This window comes from Phalacrocorax aristotelis, chromosome 24 (assembly GCF_949628215.1).
Source record: "Phalacrocorax aristotelis chromosome 24, bGulAri2.1, whole genome shotgun sequence".
Classification (NCBI taxonomy): Eukaryota; Metazoa; Chordata; class Aves; order Suliformes; family Phalacrocoracidae; genus Phalacrocorax; species Phalacrocorax aristotelis.
The window spans coordinates 4,929,814-4,954,644 of NC_134299.1; the positions used below are offsets into that span (position 1 = coordinate 4,929,814).

General features: G+C 44.0%; 1 protein-coding gene across 1 annotated transcript; it reads right to left on the minus strand.

Annotated features, from left to right (window-relative positions):
- Positions 1–1,484: 1,484 nt before the first annotated feature.
- On the minus strand, positions 1,485–19,736 carry ADRA1A (adrenoceptor alpha 1A). Its single transcript, XM_075117530.1, has 2 exons — positions 18,325–19,736; positions 1,485–3,501 (listed from the first exon to the last, which is right to left on the minus strand). Exons 1-2 carry the CDS (start codon positions 19,205–19,207, stop codon positions 2,990–2,992), a joined length of 1,395 nt encoding a protein of 464 aa, XP_074973631.1. The 5' UTR covers positions 19,208–19,736; the 3' UTR covers positions 1,485–2,989.
- Between the last annotated feature and the right edge of the window lie 5,095 nt (positions 19,737–24,831).

Consider the following 24,831-nt stretch of genomic DNA (forward strand, 5'->3'; position numbering starts at 1 on the left):
TACCATGAGAATATTTTTTTCATGGTATTTCAACACATCTAGTTTCAAATTCTAGACTTTATTGAAAAGCCCTAAGAAAATCTTTAAGGGGTGGGGTGGGTTTCTTATTTAAACTAAGAATGGGGTAATGCTACAGATTCGCTGTCCGTGAGTGCATGCTTTTGGAATTAAATAGGGGTTTGGGTCCAGGGATTTGATTTGAATTCTTCACTAGTTTTAACCCGTTTGGGATATTCTGTGTCTTTCGTATGCAGCATTCATGTGGGAGAACAAATAACTACGTGCTTCCGCCAACCAGCTAAGCTAGATGTTTCATTTTCCGAGTATAAGAAGAGGTAGGCTGTGCCCTTCACTTGTCCACCAAACACAACAAAAGCTTAACGGTCTGAAAAACACTGAGCTTCCAAGTTCAAGGGCCTTGCCAATGTCTTCAGGACCGCTGCAGGCTGAGTTGAGAACTGTTAGCTTCATTTTCCCTATCACTGCATACTCATTTGTTCCAAGGCTGGGAGAGGCAAGCCCTCTGCTCAATGTAACTTATTAGCACCTCAAAACACCTGTAAGATGTACCTCTGAGGCAGCAACTGCTGCAAGGAAAGTTTATCAGCACATGTGGGACCTGAAGTGTTCTCGGTTATTACACAAGGAAGAAGATACCAACTTTAGCAGGTCTTCTACACCTTTCTTGTTCTCTGGCATAGCTTCATCAGGCTGATGTTGTCTGAGTAAATACTAGCGAATCTGCCCAAAAACATGATTCTTACTTTTACAGATCCTACTTTTTATCCTGCAGGATTAGCAAGATCTGTAAATGGGCACTTTGTGACAGGTTTCCTAGGTGTGCTGATATTACAAAATTACTTTTAATGCATTGAGAGCAGGGCCAGCCGTATGGCGAGGATGAACCGGCTTGTTCTGCCTCTATGAATTGTCAACACAAAACATGTGTAGGTCCGTCTACTCTCCTCTTTCACTTTGAGCTCAACATTTAGTTACAGTGGCAGTGCTGGATGAGCATCCTGGCCCTGTATAGACGTGAAGTGCATTTACACTCTGAGGTTCCTTTCTGCTTCCCGGACTCTGCAAAGCAACAGTATGGCAAGAACTGCAAGGATCAGGTTTTCCTTTTGCAAATTGTCCAGTAACGTTCTAGCTGCAAATATGTGTTTGCAGGAGGAAAGAAATCTCCCTCATGCATAAATAAAAGATACAGAAGACTGAAATTCTCTTCCCATTGGGGACTTAATACTGAGTGAGAGATGAATAAACAATGATTCCTCGTCAATAATAGCAAGGAGTCCTTTCAAGGCCCTATCCTGTAAAAGCTAACCTTTTCTTAAGCCCTTTCCCTTTTCAAGCCAGTAGATATTCAGAACAGGAGCTGACATTGAGACTTATGTGTTGTTTCAAGAAGCTGCATTCTTACTTGGCAGGCTCAGGAGGAGTTATGTCAAGAGCTGCTTATTTCTAATATTGTACAGAGAATTCCTCCCACTATTTCTTCCAGATGCTGAACAGCTCATTTATTTATTTATTTGGATTAGCTATATTAAAATATAACATGCTTCCAAATGCTTTTCTCCCAAATTCCCAAAGGATGGCCCTTTCTCATGGGGATGTATGTCTTTAAGCCATTTAACGTGCTTAACTCCCACTGCTCAGAACGAGGGTAAAGTTCCTGACTCCAGGATAGCCAGGATCTCGTAGAGAGCTTAGAGCACTTGGTACTGAAGGAGTCAGAAAAGGAATGTAGCATAACACTGGGCAGGGAGACAGCAAAATGTCTGCAGCTTTTCCAGTGACTGTGGCACTGATCTGACTAGCAGGCACCTGAGCAAGGAGTTACTGAGTTTTTAAGCAGGTCCCTGCTGGATTCAGAACAAGGAAAACAAATGGATGAGGGAAAATGACCTCTTTTAGCCTCATTTGATGATGACTTACCTAGTTTTGAATTTTATTAGACCCGCATCAAAGCACAGAGACCTTCCAAACAAACCTAGGATGCATGCAAATCTTCATTTGGTTTTGTTTGGAGATTTGGGAGGTTGGTTGTACAAAGAAGAAACGTTCTGGTTGGTCTCTGAAGCTAGGTGGGGTGCAGCCACTTGGATCAAGCTTCCCTTGGCAATGGAGTTTGTTGAAATCCACAGCACAAAGGGAAACTCAGAGCGACTCCAAGCAGGGCAGGAGCCCTGATCGTGTTTTGCTATGCCCTGTGAGCTGAAGAGACTTGCTTTTCCAGACAGGCTGAGGACAAGCAGCCTGTGGGCGTTACAGAAGACCAAATCCCCACCTGGTGCGGCCCAGGCATGAGGACCAATGAGGCTGCCCAGCCGATGATGCAAATCCAAAGAGCTGCCTGTTCTCTTCAACGAGGCGTGCAGGACCTCGACAAGCCAGGACCTGGACATGAACAAAAGAGGCAAGACACGGTAGGAGAACGTTCTTGTCCACAGCCCCTTACAAAAAGTAAGCAGAGATCTGTAAACACTGTCCCGAGGCCTGAGCCTCCCAACCTCAGCTCTCCCAGCTGTTGAGTCGAGGTTTAGCTTTTTTGGGGGAGCGGAATCACAAAATGGCTCTATATGTGGAGCTGTCTAAAAGTATCCATGCTGAAATCAGCATGGGTCTCTGTAGTTTGCTCTCTCTCCCCTGTTGCTCATAAATCAGAGCAGTAGGAACTCTGAAACAGGGGAATACAGTGAAAAATAAAGCCTTTAAATGTCAGGCAAATGACTTGCAGAGGCCAGTCTCTCGGAAGACCGCAGGGTGCTCACCATGCACTGAAGTCATTTACTGTCTTTAAGGGGCTTTGTTCAGGCTACCAGCACTCAAAGCCATCACTCCTCAAAAGCTGTAGCTCTGTTTTACAGGATGCTGTTTGTTTCACCTGGATCCTTTCAACTGTTGTAGCATCTACTACTTCCCAATACCAAAAAAGCAGCATCCTGTTAGCAGAGCCATGAGTTTGCTAGGCACATTCAGTCCTTTAGACGTCCTCCCCATTTTCACTGAGGGAGATGGTGTGTAGTTTAATGGTTGGCACTTTACAATTTTCATGGACAAGGTTCCCCGAAGTGCCTGCACAGCAGCATTCCTGGAGGAAGCCCTTACTTTTCACTTTGGCAGCAGTACAGTCTTTAGAAACTGCATTTTTTGCAGGCATGCTTTGCACAGCTGAGAATATCTTCCATTCACAGACCCCATCCGACTTGGAAATCTTATAGAAGGTTTCTCCTGAGCCGACAGGAATACGGACCACACCTTTGCCGCTCTCCATGCTTTTGCTAGTGGGATGGTTGAGGTTGAAACTTGGGGATTGCTTCTTTGCTGCTTGCTTCCTTGGGAGGCACTGCGCTCGCAGGACATTCTGGAACGCTTTCTTAAACTCTTGACTTGAGCACGGATAGATTATGGGGTTGATGCAGCTGTTTAAATATCCAAGCCAAAATGTTATTTTAAAAAGTGTGTCCGGGGGTTTGATTGCAGGAAAGAAAGAACCTAAAATGGAAAATGCACAGAGTGTTAAGGCAGAGGCAGTGAGAAATTGCAGGTAACCAAAGAAACTTAAACATTGAAAAAAATAAATAAGATTCTGTTCTGTCTTTGAAAATCTATGACTTGAGGCCCAAATCCTGCAGGGACAAGTCTTTCAGAATATATGGTGTCATACAATTACATGGATATTCCATCAGAGATCAATTTACGACATCTACGTTATTATACAAGCATTGTATTCCCATTTACAGCCAGAGAGGCAAGCAAAAGGACTGATATTAAGTGACAGAGGAAAATTGCTTCCTCCAGGACTTCTAGTTCAAGCTTAGTTAGCCAAATTACAACCATGTGTAGGAGGTCATTGAGAGGGGTTTCAAATGGCAAGAAAACGGCGTCCCTTTAGAAGCCAGAGTAAATGAAAATCCAGGTTACTGAGTTGACTGCATCCCAGCTAAAGGCTTAACAAATACAAAGTATTGGGTACTCATTTCCCCTCGAAACCTTTAGAAAACCTAGCTTTCCACATTTTTTGGTCTCCTAGAATGCATCTAAAATTCAGAGAGGTTAAAGGAGAGGTTCCTTCTTACGCCAGCGAACACTGGAGAGGGTCTCGTGGGCAGCCATGGTATATATACTGATATATACTTGCAAGGTTACTGCCCTGAGACGATTCAAAGAGTAAGAATTTAGTTGGCTCCTTAGTGAGGGAAGTACTGTGGGGCTTTTTATTTTATAGAAGGCAGGATAGCATTCAAACATTCGAAATTTTTTGACGAAGCTTATTCAGCATGTCAATGACAGAGCCATAAATTGTGCATTCATTAGTCCTCGTTGTCCTGGCACAACAAGAGTCAGCTACAAGTGACCATGCAAATTGAAAATTAAATAGCATTACTAATATCCTTTTTAAAAAATAGATTATGATAGATGATAACATAGGATTTAATTATGAATTAGCTGCTGATTTAAAAACTTGGGAACATTTTTCCTAAGGCCAAGTCTTTGGGTTTTTGTTTGACTACAACTTGAGCTCCTTATTGCTTGTATAAACAAGTTTTTAACTTTAAATAATTTGAATAGGATGTCAGTAAATGCTTAAGACATTTACTTATGGAGAGAGAGAGAGACATTTAAGATATCAAAGAGTCAACACTGCAGCTTCCAGAGAATTGTTTAGAAATTTGTTGCTTTTCTTGAATGACGCTGGAAAGTGGCCACTGTAACAAGATCCTGTAATTCTCGTATTTGGTACTTCCCTTTGCTTAGAAATAAAACGAATATTGTCCGAATGTGAATGAGCCAGAAAACTAAACTCTGTGTGATGCTGGGGTGGGAATAAGTGACACCAGCACTTCCAAGACCGATTTTGCAGGATGAATGTAGAACCAGAGAAAGAGAAAAATATTTGCCGTATGTTGTCAAGGGGAAAAGTCCTTTCTTGCCTCCTTTAAAAGAAAGGGGGGCGGGGGGGCGGCAGGGGGGAGGTGGCTCTACCATACCAGTGTCTGCAATCAGGTTGGGCACAGGAAGGAAAATAATTTCCCAGAAAACGTAATTGTCTTGTTTTGGACTTTATAGTCAGGTTTATAAAAACCAGAACTTTTAGCACTGACAAATGCTTGTCTTCCTGCTTCCCCCGGAAAAATCTTATCATGTGCATGTTGAAAGAAATACTGTGGAAGATTTAGGCATCGATACATTTGTCATCCTCTGCAGTTCGACTACGTCTGTAAGTAGCTCCTAAGCTTTACAGGGATCGATCTGCTCATTGGACCTCCCCTGGCTTAGGAAAAGCTAATCATGCAATCAGAGGGTGTTCTAATTTAATTCTGAGAGCTGCTGAACTTCGATTTGAATCTTTTTCTTCCTATCTTTGTCAAACAAAGCTACAGCAAGCGCAGCGAATGCTTCCAAGCGGGAGAAGGCAGAAAGGAATTCTCAGGGTGTTTTTGCCTGTTGTGAGAATATATCAAAATATTGCCTGAACCAGAGACACAAATAGTGCAGCGTGATTAATGACTTGCTCATTCTGCTGAACACGGTCTCCGCTGTGAAACACGAAGCGACGTCTTCTTGCCGAGGCACCGGCTCCTACCCTCTGAGCGGAGCTGATGTGCCCGGAGGACACGCTGCTGCTGGGGAAGAAATAGTAGATGTGGCAGGGTAAGAAACCTTCCAGTTATCTCTGAGCTGGGGAAGGTCCCCTAAGACCCAGGCCATCTGGTGTACGTTGGCGTAGCAGAGAAATGAGACTGAGAATACCCAAAGGCGGTGCAGAACGTGCCACGAGAGCTCGCCCTTTGGCAGCAGCTGAACCTCTGGTTCCGACCCCAGTTACAACCTGGGCATCCAGCACGAGTCTCGCTGCCCCCGTGATTGCTTCTGTGTTGCTCCAAGCTAGCTAGGTAGAGCAGTTTCACTATCAGTTTCAGTATCAGCCGGTTTTTAACACCAAAAATGCTGTGCTAAAGAACACAAACGCTGTTTTCCCGTTAAGAGGGAGTGAGCAGGCATATCCACAACCTAGAATTTTTCTCAGCAAATTAATGTTGTTTTTCCTTCAGTGAAGAACAACTAAATAACGGTCTCAAAGAACCTTCTGGATGAAGTCATTGGCAGATGAAGAATAATGAAAGGCTTCTAAATGCCCAAATCATGCTCATTTTTTCCTTTATTTCCTCATTTAATTGCAGCATACCTACTGCTTTCCCATTCTGTGTTAAGACAAAAGGTGAAACAAATCGCAGTTTAGGGAATCAGCTGTGTGAGGCTGAGTGTAAAAATGGGTAAACAATAACAATTCCTGTTTGCTGCAACTTCTGGCTCACTTTAAATGGAATGCTAGTGCCTTGCCAAAGTCTGTTAAAAATAGAAAATAGCCAGTGTCAGAGTCTGTCTCTTGCTCTTTTTTTGGGGTGGGGATCTGCATGCTAATTTATTAATGTAACCTTTTTTGGTCCATCGGTGTAGAGACTTGTTGCCCTGGAACAACACACAGCGAAAAGAGAACGAAGTAGCTTTTACAGCGTACAAACTTTGCCATCTGTAGACCCCATCACACTCTATCTCTTTCTTTCCAGTGGTGGATACAACCTGGGCTTCGGGACAGTAGCTTTGCTCTGCTGTGCACTGGGTTGTGCTTGCCAGTGATGTTTCACAAGTTTAGACCAGCTAAAGCTCTGCCTCCAGGCGTCATTATAACTGTGTGTTGTCCCGTGAATGGAAGTACTAATGTCAATAGGAAGAAATACCGTCAGTGGCATCTTGAAAAGGCTGAGGTTGGAATTGAGAGTCAATGGACTCAGTATGTAACAGAGCTAGATGTAAAATCAAAGTAGAAATAATTGGGACCCTCTTCTTATGCCGACAGCTTATTCAACTTCCAGAGCAAGATAAATCAAGATCAGCGTGTCTAAACCCTGAGCCACTGAATTATTGCGTAGGGCGCAAAAAATATTTCACCTTCTGCCTCTTCTCTGTATAATGAGCAAAATCCTTCTGTATGATGCAGGACTGCTCGAAAGAACTATTGACATGTTAGCATTTGCTTAGTGCCTCTATGGAAGCGTGATGCCCTGTTCAAAGGGCCACAGAAAGCAACTTGCACACACCTGGTTACATCTGTAGTTCAGAAACTTGCCCTAATCTTTTCTGTTGGCTACCTGAGGATCTGGCAAAAGGGGAAAAATAGCTTATTCTCCAAGTCCTTGGGGAATCAGAATACTAAGAATATATTCTTTTCTTCCAGGCCTTTAATATTCAGTGATGTTGCTGTCATGATTAATATCAGTGGTTGATGTATCTGGTAGCAAGTGGGAGTCATTTTCAAACAGCACTGCTAAGCCTGGTGACAGTGTGTTTCGTTCGGTGCGTTGAAACATCGAACCGGGCAGAGGCTGGCAGCTCACGTCAGATGAGTTCAAAGTAGAAATAAAACACAAGCTTTGTGTTTTGTTTTGTTTTTTTTTTTTAAAAAAATGACCATAACTAACCATGAGATTAAACAACCAAGCGGAGTGGTGAATTCGTTAGTTAAGGTATACAGCGTAAGACTGCCTGTTTCCTACATAGCAGTAGGCAGTATGAAAGAAACTTGGTGAAATCGGGGTGAGCAGTTCAGCGTCCATGTCCATTCAATCCTTGACCTTGGCAAGGAGCTGCCTATTAGTGTCCACTGGGGTTTGGACACCTGGCTACTAGCAGCCAGGTCTGAGAAAACAGAATTATTATAGCACCTAATTCTCCAGAGCAAGCTTTTCCAACTCTCTAACTCTAGGCTAGGTGTAATCATAGATTAATAAAGCGCTGCCACGCAGGTATCCTCTGGTAAAGGAAGCAGCAGTTGAGAAGCGAAAATTTTTCTTAAAACTAATTCTCTATGCAATTCACAGGCCTTAACATCTTCCTCAGTACACTGTCAGGAGTAAAATGATAAATAGTGCCAAGACTGATTACAGTTTAGAGGCTTCATCATCCATTGTCCCCCTGCAGTCTGTGCTGGAGGAACGGTAAAGAAAACTTCAACTGATCTTTCAGTGCCTTTGAATTGTAGATTGACTAAATGAAGCTGTAATTCCTGCTTCGTTTTCAAAAGGTTGAGGACTCTCAAGTGTCAGTAGCACAATTCAATTGCTTGTTATATGAAAATTAAAGAAAATAAAATGTACTATTAGCCTCCTGAGATCCTTTGGCATTAAGTATTTCATCACTCACTCCAGAAATTGTTAGGATTGCATTCCCTTCCCTCATCATTTATTTTCCTGTTTGTCAACTCGAAGTTTCTTCAGATCTGAGAGATAAGTTTTCCGTGTACCTTCTGGTGAGTAAGTGCCAATTCAGTCACAAAGATGTAATTTGACTTTGTCATTTGTCAGAAGTTACAGAGCTGCTTGATTATAGGTTGTTTAAAAACCTACTGATGTGCGTCGTTTCACTGATGGACAGCACAGAGGGATTTATAAGCTGCCAGACTACAGAAACTTGTGTTATTTGTTTACTCTGTGTTGTCTCCGTCAGCACCATGGGAATAAGATCCCATATATTTTTGAGACCCATGGACTCATGGCAGTGTTAAAATCCACCTCTGTTACTAAATCTTGTGGCTCTCTTTGGGTTCACTACTTTTTACCCCCTTTTATGTTGGATGACACAAATCTGGTGATGGAGTCAGAGCACAGGGGAAGGCAGGCAGGGGTGTACGGCTACGTAAGTGTGTGGGTGAGATCAGGGCTGCACCCACCCGTGGGAGAGACCAGCAGTAACCTGCAAAGCAGCCATGCCCGTGTATTTAGAGATTGCAGCGAGTAGCTGCCTACAGTTCAGTCAGCAGCTCCAGAGTCCGCTCAGGAGACGACAGCAGTGTCTGTGCACCCTGTGAGCAGAGAACCGAACAGTATTTGTTAACGTTATGATATCAGGGCTTAAAGTGTCCTAGGGAATGGGGAGAAGTGCCTATTTTAAACCTCGCACAGAAGTCAAACAAAAATCCTAGCATCTCTTGCCTCTGAGCTATAGGACAGATGCCTCTGGAATCACAGCGAACTCGAGGCAGGGATAGCGGTCTGGTTTACAGGGAGGCAAAGCTTAAAACTCAGGTCCTGGGATCTGCCTAAAGGGGTCAAGCTAGAGGGCAGCAGCTCTTCCAGAGCAATTGCCCTGAAGACCCAGAGGATGAGGCACAGAGGAGCACTGATGTCCACACATGGATTAACTCTGTACCAGGGGCACCCGAGGTCTCTTGTGAAGCAGTCCACTCTACAAACATTGATAAATGCGTTACATCTTGTGTTCCCAAGCTCAGTGTTAGCACTGAACTTTATTCCATAAGACTGGCACTCCATACTGCATCTCGGGTCAAACGCAAATCACCCCTTGGAAAGTATATTTTTATATAAATATATATCTGTATTGCTGCAGACGCGCAACAGCTGCGCTCTGTACATATATGCTCTCCCAGCACGTCTCACCCTGCTGCTCCCTTATGGAAAGTATTTTCTGTGGGAACAAAAAATTGGGACCAAAGAACCCTTGAACAGTAGGAAACGCTTCTGGGTTTTGTACAATCAAATTCATGTAACAAATGCAGAACAGTGGTTCGTAGACACGAGGAAGGGTAGAAGCCTGCATCTGGCAAGTCTTGCATGTTTACAGCTGTGCCTGTCCCAGGGCCTGGGACACTGTGGCTGATTGAGGGGGGAAATGAGAGTGACTTGGTGCCCAGATATCCCTGACCCATAGTAATAGCTGCAGGAGGAGTGGGAGCTCGTTCCTCCGCAAAAGCATTCAGGAGGGTGCGAGTGTTTGGACACAGGTGAGAGGTGGAAAGGACAGGCCACAGGAATGGGTCAGTCTGGGAATGGTGCTCTGATTATTTGGATTTTTGCAGACCTAATTTATGCTCTGTTTCATATCGTACCCACTTACGATGGATGATATTTCTGGCAAAGGGCAAACATCTCAGCAAGCAACTATTTCCAGATTCACTGTGGGCAGCTGCAGATTTAGAAAGCCGATAAAAAACCATGGGAAGGTAAACTGAGGTTTTGTTACCCACGTAAACCCAAATAATCACATTGTTTTACCCATCAGTTTCATGGTCATTGAAATTCCACCTCCCGTGCTGTTACTGAAGTGGAATGATTCTGGATCTCATTGCTCGCATTTTTAAAGGCATTTGATATTCATCCCGAAGCCCTCGCTCTCGGAGTCGTGCACTTAGAACAAAATCTTAGCTTTCATTTAAAATTTTTTAAAAAACCAAGGAGGTGGTTCAGAGAATAGTTTGAAAAGATGAGTCTATCTCAGCCTGTCTCACGGGTTTGTCACTATGTGGTTGTCGGTCGTGATTTTGGAATCCTGGCGTTTAGCAGTACAGGAATTATCTTCTTCAGCAGAAGCTGAGTATCTGTCCCTCAGGTATCCAAACGGAGGACAAATCTTGACATTTGCTGGGTGGGGTGGGAGAATCACTCATCGCCTTTCAGCCACTAAGAAATCCTAAATTGCGCTGTGACGTTTGAGAGCAAGTGAAAAATTACATTCTTGGTTCATTTCCTCCAGGGACTTCAAAGTGGTGACTGCACAAAGCAGGACCGTTTTGAAGACAAGGACAAGCCTCCTCTGACAGGCAGTGCACGCAGGAGAGCCACAGAAGTGAATCACGAAACGCAGCGCAACCGGCTCCGCTCTCTCTCCCTTGTTTTCAGTTTAAATGGCTATTAATATTGCCAATTCCTTCGGCTGCTTTGCTGTGTTATGAGTCAGTGGGACACAACGTCTCAGGACTCGGTAACAGTGGAGAAATGTTGGCCACAGGGAAGCCAGCAGGATCTTTGCCATTGGCTTCAGCGTAGCTGAGTTATCTACCTAGACCAACAAAGCCTTTCCAGCCTGTGTTTATGAAAAATGCCCCTTGTGATTAGCAAAAAAAAACCCCAAACTTGCCAAGGAAATATCTTGGCTGTTTATCTTCATGGCTTATTTTCTCCCCATTCAGTGGCTTAACACACACATGCTTGTGCTTCATGACTCAAGGAGTGTAAACACCCTTTTCCTCCCTGACCTGTGCTCCAGAGAATGAGCTGTGGCTTTTTCTACACCCCCCTTTATTTGTTGTTTTTTTTTTTTCTTTTTGTTACCAAGGGAAGACACTTGAAATGCTAATGGGAGGAATCCAGCTCCCAATATTTCCTCCGTGGCTGGAATTCAGCATTTTCTGCTAGGAAAACTATATTGAGGGTTAGGTTGTCACAGCTTTTATTAATTATATTTTATTTTATTATATTATTATCAGTTGAACAATGAAGAGAGAGGGGATTCAGATCCTTGCTTCTCTGAATAGCTGGATGACCCAGCCATGACGATGTCAGGGGAGCGCACGGGCTGCTTGCCTTTCTCTCTGCCCTCCAAGTAAAGGGGTGGGAGGGACAGGAGGGTCCTGTGCATCTATTTATTACTACAAGATGACCTATCCAATTCTAAAGAAGAAAAGAGGTGCTTCATGTAAAGAAGTGAAGCTATCTACCTTCTGTAGGCGGACCTGTAGTCCCATATTTTGCACTGTGATTCCCTGGAAGGCTGGTACAATTTGTCACAGTTCTCTTCCCCAGGGAAAACTTTGCTTTCTCTTCCTTATTTTCCCCACCAGCAAACTTATTTACCCTCCCAACGTGGCAACACCTTCTTTTTAAAATGGCCTTCGCAGGATACGACAATATTGCTTCAGTGTCATCAACCAAAATTATTTTGATTCTATAGGAAATTAGTGACTTTTTGTTCAGCACCTATAGTTAAACTGTTACTGAGGGATCCCAGCTCACTGCTGAACTCACTCCGTGGTAGTTCCCTTATACTGCTGCTTAAAACTGTGGGGAATGGATAAATCACAAGCACTGCCTTTTTGTGCCCCCCAAAGACCCTAAAAACCCATGTTTAAACTGCTCTGGGTATCTCACACTAGTGGATCCTGTGTGTTACTCTGAAACGGTGTTCCCGGATTTTGCTCATTAAAACACCGCTGTCTGCAGGAGTCAGCAGGTAAGGAACAGAGTGAACTGCGGGGTATAAACTTCAAGACAGTAGCAGGTATTTGAACTCCTTCTGTGATAAGATATGGGTAAAGCAGAGACCCTGGCTTAACTTCCCTGACCCAACTCTGTCATATGCTGGTTCACGATGGCAAAGGAACACGGTCGAAAGCCCAGTTACTTTGACAGTAAGTGGGCAGGAGATGGGATGGCTCGTCCAGAAACTGTGGGAGCTGATCTGATCATGTTCTGGCAGGAGAACACACTGAATCGAGACTCAGATGATCTTGAAAAGAGCAAGAGGCCATAAAGCTATACCTGATATGCTTTTCACTAGTACCCCAAGTCAGATGTGCCCTCGAAGCACGGCCTCTGGGAAATGCTGTTCCCTAATAGACAAAATGGGAGCTTTGTGTCGTCCCTGCAACACAGACGAGGACAGGCCATTCATGCCTTAGCAGCGTGATTAAGGTAAATGAATTTCTGTATCTGATAACATACAAACAACTGCAGCTTTTCTGTCATGTCTGGCCACCTTTGACTTCCAAAAAGAAGTTTCCCGTTGACCGCTGAGCGGACTGGGTATGAACTCATGCCTCTGGAGCCCAGGCAAGGTGCCATAGTGAAATCAGCCACCTTATTAGAGCACCTAACACGTGGTGATACGCACAACAAATGTGAACCTCGCAGGAAAACACGGATAAATCCACCAACCTCCAGATGTTGGTGCATGTTCCTACTCCTCACCTTGTGACCTCCTGAGACATTGCATCAATGGCAGAGATAGAAACATGCATTTTATTTTTCTGGTTTATCTCTAGTGAAAGAAGAGCGCCATTCTCTTTGACTCCATTTGAAAAACAACCACAAAGTAGTAATTAGGAGCCAGCTGCAGACAGGCACGTAGACAGGATTAGGGGATTCCCTTGACAGTGTTTGTGTCAGTTCACAGGACCAATTTGCTACTCTGCTACAAACATAAATACCCTCCAGTGTGTCTTCTTTTCTGCTCTCTTCATCATGAGAATGATTGACAAATACTAAAAGCCTTCCCCTCCCGTGCCTGGTTTAGTAGTCTGCATTGTTTCTTCCCCTGTGACATCCCGGCTCAGACCTTCCCTTTTTATTTCTTTCTGCTTCTGAACACACCTACAACCAGATAGATGTAAGTGAGCTTGCCACAGAAAGTGAACAACAGAGCCGTGGGTTGGTTTGCTTCTGAGGGTTTGTTAAGGTGAACCGTCAATCCCAGTTTAGGCCCATTTTTGTAACATCCCAGCCCTTTTTTCCATCAGTTTTGTGCACATTTCACCTCAAAACAACCTCCAAGTGCTGTCATAAGCGGTGTTGAAAATAAACCACCTGAAAAACCCCTAGAGCAACCCATAAGTGTCTTGCAGCTAAGGGAAAAGGTCTGTTCTGTCAGTTGTCACATCATCCTCAGCATCACCTTGAAAACTGGCACCGCCACTATGGGCATGCACTGAATTTCTGGACTCTTCTAGCTCTGGGTATTTCATTCTATATCCATCTATATCCCTTTCTCACAACCGTAAGAGGCAAAGCAAAACCAGAAGCGGCAGGAAGGTGCTGTGTGGCAGGCTGCTATTGCAGAGTGCCAGCGCCCAGCAAGCCTTAACTGCCCAGATGAGCTTCACCTGTGGCCTCTACCCACAAACCCTCTGCCCCTTGGGCTAGGAGCCGCATATAAGGTCAGGTGCTTCTCTTTCTGTCTCTTTGAACGATGTAGGCAAGCTTAGGCTTGTTTTGTTGCCTCTGTTTTGTTGTTTTGTGTTTGTGGGTGTTACTGGACTGTCAGCTGAACCTGTCGTAGATGCCCCCTCTGCCTGCTTCTGCTCAGGTATGGTGAGTGCATGCTTTTGGTGGAGGCATGGCTGCTGCTTGCCCTGTTGTCTCTGTTCCTGGGTTGTTCTCCCTCCTGGAGTAGCCCTGCACTTGCTGCTCCTTGAAATTTGAGTTCTTCTAGGAGCCTGTTCTCAGGTTTCTAGTTCAGCTTCAAGTAGTCCCTGTTTGCTGGTGCTGAAGAGAATGTGGTTGCTCCAATTTGAAAAGCAATATTGCTTATTTTAGGGCATTTTTTTCTCCCAAGATCTTAAAGAACTTTGGCAATATGTCAAACATTTTAAAGAACTTTGGGAAGAGAAGCAGGGCTTCACTTTATAGCTTACTTGGAAAGAAGAAACTTGGTGATGAGAAGGTTTTCACTAATGAACAAAACAAAATGCATCTCTATCATCTACTAGTCCTCCTAGCTAGACCATAGACCTTAACTCCCTTCAGTAAAGCAGTGTATTATTGTTCACGTGAAGGAGTGCATGGGGCGTAATCCTCTGTCCAGGACACCTGGCTTGCACTCCTCCTAGCTATTTGAATAGAGTGCTTTAGTGCAGTTATGTTTTGAGAAAGGAGCCAGGCACAGGCTAACCCAAGTGTGAAGGACAGCACTAAAAAGCTTTTAAATTTATTCTCACCATGAAATCTAACACGAGGGGATGTTAAATAGGGATGCTCAAGGGATTAATAAGTGGCTAGCAGTCGGGAGCGTGGTGATTAACTGTTGCAGAAGAGAAATTAGAGATTAAGAAAATGATGCAACAGGTGTGGAAGATGATATGTGAAAGCAAGAGAGCAATAGCCCTGAAGTGGCCAGGGAAGGATTCTCTCCAGCTACCTTCTCTGAAGGGCTGAATAATAGACTGCCTGGCTGGAGTAGGATGCTCTCATAGCCTGCTTGGAGCAAATGTCAGCCTGTACTAAACAAGTGTCAGTCAGTGAAAGCATTTAGAGCTCCTAAACAGGCAAGTAATTTATTCAGAAGATTAACGCTTCCTTCTGTTGATTATATCCCTTCTATACTTATCCTTCTAGAAAGGTGGATGCCTGGTGTAGAATGAGGAAAGCTTGGTGGACGTATCTGAAAATCTGCTTGGGAAGCAATTGCAGAGAGCTGTAGCTGTTCATGGCCATCAGTCTGTCTTTGCAACCTAATAAAGTGAATTCAGCAGTGGGTTTACAGCTTATTTTGTGTTACAGCAATTCAAAGGAAGGTCTGCAGAATAAAAAGTCCTTTATACCATCGGACTTCTGCTGCTGCAGAGCAGAGACAGAACTTGACCTCCCTAAGAACAGGTGCTGTATATAGAGGCTAATGGACAAAGAATCTTGTAGTTCTTGCTGCCGCTGTTTAAACTCCTCTTTAGGTGCCTATTGCTACCTCTTACCCTGCATTTCAGTTGGTCTAAGCCTTCCCTAAACTGTCACGGAGAAGGACCTTTCATTGCACTAGGAAAGCTGTGCATCTACAGAGGAACCAAGATTTAAATAGGGGAATACAAACATTGCAGATCTAGTTGGGATGCATTTGAGCTTTGTCTTGGAAGGTTTGGTTAAGCAATATGTGAAGATATGTTGAGCTCAAAGAAGCTTCTTCAGGAAAGTTTTGAGACTAGGAGTGGATCCACTGGGTCACATCTAAAGAGGGAGAGGAAGTGCATGCAGGAATGAAAATCTGACCTATTCCAGGGAAATCGGCTGTTTCGGCACAGTTGTATTTTACAGAAGTTTTGGGAAGGTTGGGTTTGCCCTCCAGTGTGCAGAGAAAAAACAAGTCTCAACCTCAGTTCTTTTCATGCAACAGGATTATCATTCCCTGGCTTATTCCACAAATGCCAAAGCCAAGTGAGAAGAAGGTATATTGGACTGAAAGCCTTTGCATGACCCTTTGCCTGGAATGAAACTCTAAGAAGGTAAGAAAGTCATTACTTGCGCAGTTCTCAGCTGGCAACTTCACACACCAGTTTCAATTAAGGTATTGCCTTATGGCAGGGATACCATGAGCAGCATTACTGTATGGTTGTCATGCCTTTATCCCCCTCTCGATATCCTTCTGCTGCTCTTGCCCTTCTCGTACCTACACCCCAAAGCTTTTTACCCCAATTTATTGTATGGTTTAACAAGCCTGGTGTTTCTTGTTTAAAAGTGATTATTGTCTAGTAAGGTTGATGTTAATAGATGTGGGGTCCTTGAAGATGTTGTAGATCACAGTAAAGTAGACTTACATTTTGGGAACTCCTGCTGCATAGAATGCTAAGCAGCTGCCAGTTGTCTGAAGTGGGGTATGTAGCGTAGTTTAAGACTGTCCCATGGGCAGCCTTCGTTGAGTGTGGCCGGCTTTTGAAAGGCTCTGACTCCTACACATGACTGAAGTAACCTGCAGCAGCCGGTGGCTGGTGGGATCAGTTATAGGTCTGTCCCATGGCCACAAAGCTGCAGAGCTGGTCTTCTGCACAGCAAAGTTCTTCCTGCCCAGCCGGCTGTGCTGTGAGCTCCACAGCTGCCATTGGCTTCAGCAACATCGGACAAGCCCGAGCTCTGCCCCTAATTAATCTGCCGTGTGATCCTGGCCAGATCACTCCTCCCTCCACCTGCCTTCGCCTGCGTGCGGAGTAGGTCTGAAAATGGGTACTGTCTTTTGGGAAGTGTTCTGCATGGTGGAGGTATAGGTTGCCCTATGCAGTCATCTCTGGGTGAGTCTGGCTCTGGGTGAGACAGCCTGCCTCAAGGTGTTTCCCTGGTTATTTTCAAAGACAGGTTATTTTGTGTCACTTGCCTGTTTAATAACTTTTTGTCTTTAAACAAAAGTAGCAAATAGGTTTTGAAAGACTTATTATATGGTCTGAAAATACCATAGTAACCCTGCAAAGATAGGGAAACGAGCCTCAAGAAAGCTTCCTTCTAAGGAATCAAAGAAAGATACGAAGCTACTCTTGAATCCAGAAGAATTCTTAAATCCAAAGCAAATTAATTAACAACAGCTCCATGTGGGCAACCACATTTGCAGATGAAAAGTGTGTTTGATGCAGTCTTGCGAACCCTTTTTGGGTATGTTTCAGGCATCTTGGCAACCAGCATTCCAACATGCTGACATCCTGGACAGCATGAGCCAGGCCTTTCAGGGCTCCTTCTCATGAAACATCTCCATCTCTTAGCCCAGCACTTCCCAGTATTGAGCAATCGAAAAGACTCTGTATTTTGGTGTTTTTCACATGGCAACATTAGGGACAGGTTTTTGTGAAACAACCCGGTAATCTTGGTAAATCCAGTAGAGAAGTTAATTGAAATAGAGCAGCTTTTTATGAGGCTTAAAAAAAAAACCAAACAAACAACTAAAGTCCCCAAATCTTTCTTTTCATGTTTAGGTGAGGCTGGTTTTTCCTTTTTTTCATTATACACATTGTTCTGTTACTGGCTAAAACTTCCACACAATCTTACTTTATTTTTCCTGTACAGTATAAGCCCTTTCTGTAAAAAAAAAAAAAAAAGCTACTGAAATTGAGCAAGTCACCCATTTAAGGCTCAGTGTTTCAGAAACTAATATTTTAGTTTTAGTACAGCTGTTGAGAGCGCACTTCAGTGTGATGGGCTGCATACGTCACACTCGGATCCAAGTGTGAAATTAGTGTTCTGCTTTTAAATCCTGAAACGGCATCAAAGGTGATTGAGCAAGGTTTAATTAAAATTCTGATTACTTCTTTATATTTCAGTGATAGCAAAGCAGAACAAATCCCTGACTTTGCTCTTCTTTGGAATTACAACTGGTGAATAAATATTCCTATTCAGCGTGATGGCTGAGGGCAGTGTTTGGCCAGAGGGCTCAGTGGGTTTCCACAACAGATGCAAGCTGAAGAAGTATAAAATCAGTTTGAAGGATCCTTGCTGCTGTATTTGGACTGATCATATGATAACTTAAAAAATTAATTTTGTTTGGAGTATGGTATTTCATAGTGTACAATTCCTGATAGGAAGTTGATTCCCCCCCACCCCCATATTGGGAATTATTAGTGGCCAGGAGGTCTGGCCCCCAGTTTGTAAAAAGCTACTTTGACCCTGAATGTATTTCTATCTTGACACATCTATATCACCTGGAGGATGTGTTGCAAACTTAGATATCAACACAGACACCCCTAAAGATATTGTTCCTACAGCAGAGTTGGTCAAAAATAACAGTCCTATTTCTGAAAGAGTCTTTTTTGTATGGAAATAGAGTACTAACCCCTTTCCGTTACTTCTCTTTGAACCAGAGATGGTTTGTTTCACTCGAGACTATAATTTCTTTTATGCTCACTGCTTTGTGATGGTGAATGTTTTGATTTTTGACAGCTTTCCAATAGAAAATTGTTCCCTGAGAGTTTTTCTGGTCAGCATCACTGTACACAGGCGCAAACGTGGCCCTCCCTCTGGGGAAAGTGCTGTAAAAGGGAGAGGGTTTTGCTTTACTTACCGAGAGGCATTACTACAAAAAATGGAAGCCAGCAGAGAACGAAGCATCCCACAACTATTCCCAGGGTCTTGGCGGCTTTCTTTTCCCTGGAGAACTTGAGGAGGCGCACCGAAAAATGATGCTTGCTCTTGGGGTTGGATGCCGACCCGCTCGCTTCAGGAGCGTTTTTACGATGGATCCGTAGAGTTACTTCTTCGGAATGAGATCTCTCTGTCTTCAGACCAGAAGTCAGGCCTTTGTTTTCCCTTTTGGCCACTATGTACACTCGGCAATACATCACTAAGATAATAGTCAGGGGGAGGTAGAAGGAGCCTAGAGCGGAGAACAACACGTAGCCAGGCTCCTCGGTGATTTGACAGATGGTCTCATCTTCTGGTGCTGGTTCCTTCCAGCCGAAAAGAGGCCCGATCGATATCACCAGAGACAATGCCCAAACGCACAGTAACGCCAGGAGGCCTCTCTTCTCTGTCACTATACTTGGGTATCTCAGTGGGTAGCTCACCCCGATGTATCTGTCTATCGAGATGATACAAAGGCTCATAATGGAAGCAGTGCAGCAAAGGACATCAACAGCTGCCCAGATGTTGCAGAAGATTCTCCCAAAGACCCAGTAGCCCAAAATCTCCATAGTAGCTGAGAAGGGCAGGACAGTGGAAGTCAAGAGGAGGTCAGCTACAGCCAGGTTAATTATATAATAGTGGGTGACACTCTGAAGGTGTCTGTGGCAGGCTACAGAGAGGATAACCAGAATATTACCCAAAACCCCAAAAACAATCAGCCCCCCTAGAAGAACACCTAGTAAAATGGCCTTTGAAATGTTCACAGGCCCCACAGAGTGGGTGCAGTTGGAGCAGTCGGAGTTGTTTCCAGGGAGGAAAGCCATGGTGAGTGGCTGAAAATGTTCATGCGAGGCTGTTGCACTTTGCTCCCTTTTCAGGTAGAAAGAGTGACGAGATCAGTTGTCAGAAGGTTCTACAGGCAACATTTGCCTGGCTTTGCTGGGGAAAAGAGTTTTTAAGGATGTCTTAGAAGTGCAGCACCAGGAACAATGAGAAGGATCCAGAAACATATTAGAAAAGTCTACCTTTCTCCGTAAGTCTTTCCGTTATAGCACAGTAAATTTCCGAGTCAAATTTAACTCCTTTTGCATTTTTTCTGGGGGTGCAGAAGTGGGGCTACACAAAACAGAGGCTATTTATTCTACTTTCCAGGGTTGCATGATGTGAAATATTGGAACCGCAGGTTAAAATCATTTCTGCCTTTTGGGGAAGATTCAATATCTAAGTAACATAAATACTCCAAAGGGTCTCAAAGTTAGATTTCTCCCAAAAGGAAATCGCTGATGCTTTTAATTACCTTGTGTAAGTCCTGATTCTGTCTTACAACTGCCTTAGAAGAACCTGACAAGGTGGAGGCTGTTGCTGCTGTGTCTGCTCAGCAATGTCATTAGAGATACCTTCCGCTACCCATCTTCAGGGTCTGAAGTGTCAATCAAAGCTGCTCCATGCTGTGGAGCAGTTGTTGCTTGCGCTCCTGGACTGCCAATTAAAGTTCGTTTACTTCAGCTTCTGGCTTGCTCTGAAGGGGAGAGTGAAGTTTGCCGCGTCAGTGATGCACGCTGTTGTGCTTTTTGCAGATCATCAACCCCTGAAGGAGGCAGAGACACAAACAATATGATTCCCAGAAGCAATGTTCACTTAGTGCTATGGTTCCCATATAAGAATAGAGAGGGAGGCTATTTTAGGGAGCCTTCCGCGGGCTGGCTCCAGCCAGTGGAACCAACCTTTTTCAGCCCAGTATTGTTTAACAACAACTAACAGACCAACGTGGATTTTGTTGCCTGAATTTTCTCACCACGTTCCCAGCAGCAGCCCATTCTCCTTTAGGGATAGCAATCAATCCTAATTATCAGTTTACACGCAGGCACCGGCTCTAGGAGATACAGAAACCTGCGGGACACAATTCAGGACTACAAACTGTGAAGCAGATTTATAAGTCCAGAATTTAGTCTGATTTCTTTATTAAGTGACTCCTTTACCCACTGGACGGCTCATTAGTCCAGCTGAACTGCCCATTTTAGAAATCTATAGGGAAAAGTAATTCCTGCCGGGCAGAAGATGTTGCAAGGAACAAGTTTCCTACTGAGTGACACAACATTTCAGAGTATCTGGAAGCCAAGCTCAGTGTTAGCTGACTAAATATGGAGAAAAGGTACATCAGATGGAAAAGTGAGGATAAGCCTGGGAACTGAGGCACAGGGGACACGAAGGGGAAGGCTGCGAGGGTGGGCTGAAAAGCCTTTCACAGCACCTGGGTGTGGATGTAGTGTTCCCATCCAAAATATTGATCAGACATGTGAAAAACCACTATTAAGACTAGTCCTGTTAAATCCGAGATAAGGTAAGACTCTGTAACTGTCCTAATATTAGGTCTGTCAGACGGGTCCCTCAGATCACACTTTACGCAAACACCGAGCAGTAACAACTGTCACAGCTGAATCTCAGAACTGAATTTTCCTGCAGGCAAAGGCATTTAAAACTCTGAACTCCTGAAATTCCCAGCTCACAAGCAGGGAGGAGGGGGGAGGGGAGATGAAAAGGTATTACACTGTGGGAATTTGCCTTCCGTGCACTGAAACGAAATTGGATTTTTGTATTTTCTTTGCTGCAAGAGGGAACAAGTTGAAGAATAATTCCAAGAAAGAAAAGGACAGAATTTACTAAGCACATCAATGAAGAATGACTGTAGCATTGAACATCTCTAACCATTATAACTGTGGTCGTTATAGGGTTGATGGTAGACTAGAAAATTAAGAAATTATGAAACTCTATTTTTTTTTTTAAGCACATGAAACAAAACTTCTCAGTAAGTCAAGGAGATGCAGCAGAAAGGACTGACAGAGATTCATGCTCCAAACCAACCAGAAAATACTCAACCTGTGGAGAGAGATGGTTTGGGGAAGGGCATGTACTAGACCCTTGTGCCTGCCCAATCCACACTCACCTCTCTAGTCTCTAGAAAGCAGCACAGCTTCTCTGAGCATCTGGAAAGGAGAATCACAGCACAGCAGGCTCCTCTCTTCATGCAGGGATGGGACTCCACGCCTACAAATCCATTGCTTTTCTCCCTTTATTGCCCCCGTAGTATTCTGACAGCTCCCAGTTGCCCTGATTCCCCGGATGCCAATGCTTGTGAGGGGCTTGACTCCAGCATCCCTCAAGGGATGATCCCTCCCCAGTTGCAGTGCTCAGCTCCACACTGTCAAGGAGCAGCAGTAACTTTACTGCTGTGCTGATGTAGCAGGCAGTACCCTTGCCATTACCGTAATCCCCTGCCATTCCCGTATTGCTCAGAAAGAAAGAGCACTTAATCTGATGACAAGTGGTGTTTTAAATTCCGCTTTTCCATGCGAGCTACCGGTTCCTGCAGAGATCAGAAAGCCGGCTAACAAGCTCCTGTTTATAGGCTAACAAGTAATTCTTGTGATACAAAAAAGAATTGTCTGCCAGGCAAACTGAATGTGAAGAAAATAACAAGGAAACACAGGTACAGTGACCATGTAATCTGCATGGTGGGACAAAGGGTGGGGTAGGTAGCACAGCTAACCTGGAGATGGGGCTTTAAGTATGAAATGCCTTGAGCAGAATGTTGAGGTGAGGCTGATTTTTTCACATTATTCTTTTAACTGCCTTTTTTTAAAAAAAAAAAAGTGCCCCAAGTCACTGATGATGAACAGATTAATAGAAAACTGGGGTCCTGAAGTGAAAGGAAGGGGGGAGCAGAACACAGATTGGCATTTTACAGCCAAGGGAAAGCAATTCCTATAGCCCCAGGGAAGCAGAGGAACCATGTGCCTACTTTTGCAGGACAGACTCCTCCTCCTCCTCCTCCTCAGCAGTAACTCTGAGAGGGAAAGTTTGATTCATGTGTTTCCTGAACACAAGCAAACTTAAAAGTGAGGCTCAGATTCCCCCAGGAGAGCACTGAAGGCAGAGCTGGGTTTGTCAGTAGCCCTGATCACTGTTCCAACACCTTTGCTCTCTCTGCTTTCTTCTTGGATAGATATTGCTACTTGAAGGAAAAATATGAGAGCAGCAACATAAAAGGAATGTGCAATTTGCACAAATTAGGCAAAGAGTTTGGGAAAGCGTAGTCATCCTTACCTTATGACAGTTCCAGCAACTGTATCATTTGCAGTCTGTCTTCTAGAACAAAAGAACCTGTGAGAGGAAATCACAAGGCAGGGGGAGGGGAGGTGAGAATTCAAATTAACTTTGAGATCCTTGCAAACCGCAAAAATGTAAGGTGATTTGTAAATGCTCAGCTTCCATTTCTCCACGGCTTTCTCGGCACCGGTGCTATTTGCTCTATGGATGTAAGACTTCTTTCTGAAGGCTGCTGAGAGATCTTGAGCTAACCTGAGCCCCTGCACGGACCAGTGTCAGGCTGTACGGCGGGCGTCCCCCAGGTAACAAAGGATGTTGGGAGAGAGTGAAGTCTAAAGGAATCAAGGAAAGCTTGAGTTACTCAAGACCCTTAAAGACCGTGATTCAGCAGACCTATTTTAGATGCCCATCTGAGGACGAGGCAACTTTATTTTACTCGATCAATTGGAAAATGATTCTAAATGACTCGGGGGAGGGAAGAGAGATGAACCCAGTGGAGGGTTTTGTTTCTACCTGCTCCATGCTGGTGGCTTGTTCCAAGCTCTTAAATGCACAATGGAAATAAATTTATGTTCATAGCTTTAGTCATTAACACTGTACTCAAAGTATCAGCTCATCTATGAGTAATACCCTTGTTAGAGGACGTCTTTCTGGAGTGGAGGGAAGCAGAAGGAAGTGCCAGACAGTAGGTCTTTTTCCTAAAATCCTCAGAGAAAAAGTAATGCATCGCAGCAAAGAACTATGCCCAGAGACCACTAACAGCCCAAGGTCAGAAGGGGCACTGAGCAAGGTACTGCTGGTCTATGTTATCAGGTGAAGATGGACAGGGCAGGATTACTGCCACCTCTAAGGTTTATGAAGCAATCTTTGTATGTAGATTCGGCAAGGCATAGGCTGGTGTTACACATGTCCATTTTAAAATCTTTGGAGTAATTGGAAAGAGTTCAGGAGAAAGCATGAGAACGATAAAAGTCTAGAGAACATGACCTATGAGGCTGGGAGAGGGGGAGCTGTTTAATCTCAAACTTTACATCCCTGAAGACAGGTGAAAGACTGCCTGTACAGGTTATGAATATCCAGCACTGGGAGCTTTTAGGAACAGATTAGGTAAAGACCTGTCACAGTTTTTTACTTAGCTTTCATTTCCTACTGAGAGGATTAAATGTCCTGTAGGGTCCCAGCCAACGTGGTTTTTCTACAGCTAAGACCTGCAGAGAAAGGCAGGTCTCCCAGTTCTGGCAGGGGAAGGAACAAGAGTCCTGGATGTGGTCCTTGTTTCTCCTGCAACCTTCTTTGGTGAGCTTTGACGAGTCTATTTCTAAGCATATCTTCCCTATCTGTAAAGCAGAGGAAAGAATGCTTTTTTCTCCCTTCTCTTGTTTGCTTGGACTGTAATCCTGCTGGAGTAGGGGTTGTATCTGCTCTGTCTAGGCAGCACTCAACACAAACAAGAGCCTATGCTTTCTATGAGTAAATTTTACTCGTTAATACAAGAGGGTCCCCAAGGGAGGGCTCCAGGCAATGCTCAGCCATTTCTAAGCCTCTGGCCCTTTGTTATTTGCTAGCTCTGTTAAAATCAGAAGCTTAAATCCTGGCTTTTGGCCAGCATTGTCTTTTCATTACAAGTGTGTCATACAAAGGCCCAGCATCCCATTGCTTGTGTGTCCGATACCATTTCATAAAGTGCCATCGTTAATCTGCTTCGCTCGGTGCCAGACCATGCAGGCAGCCTGTGTCTGGGACCAGGAGTGGGATAACTTCTCCAAGGTGCTCTAGGCTTTGCCATGATTAGTTATTCACCTCTTCAGAAAGTAGTGGAAAAAATATTGCTTGGAGAAATCATGACTCAGGGTTTAGTAAGGGCTTAGCCTGTGCTTGGGTAAGGAAGAACTCCACCACCACCACAGGCAAGTGATATTGAATGTTGTCTATTAAACTTGAAGCTGGAAGCATACTCATTCCTTTGCCTTTTAAAACTTCGACAGCCTGAAGCTTATAGCACAGCTGTGTTGAAGATAAATTACAATCTTCTGAATATTTAAAAATAGAAAAAGAGGAAAAAACCAACCCAGCATAGCTGCTGTTGGCTGCAGCTGCTCATAGATTGAAGATAATCAGTTTGCATTGAGAATAGGGACCTTGGAGGATACCGCTACGTGTGGTCTGAGACCTGGACGACAGCAGCATGTATTCAGTACTGATTATTTACTTATCCTGAACAGCCTCATTTGCAAGTAGAACAATGTTTAAATCTAGGGGTGACGTTAATGGAAAGATCTATATGTACTAGATAAATGAAGTAAAGAGAAAAACGATACAAGTCATTTGGAGAAGTCAAAGT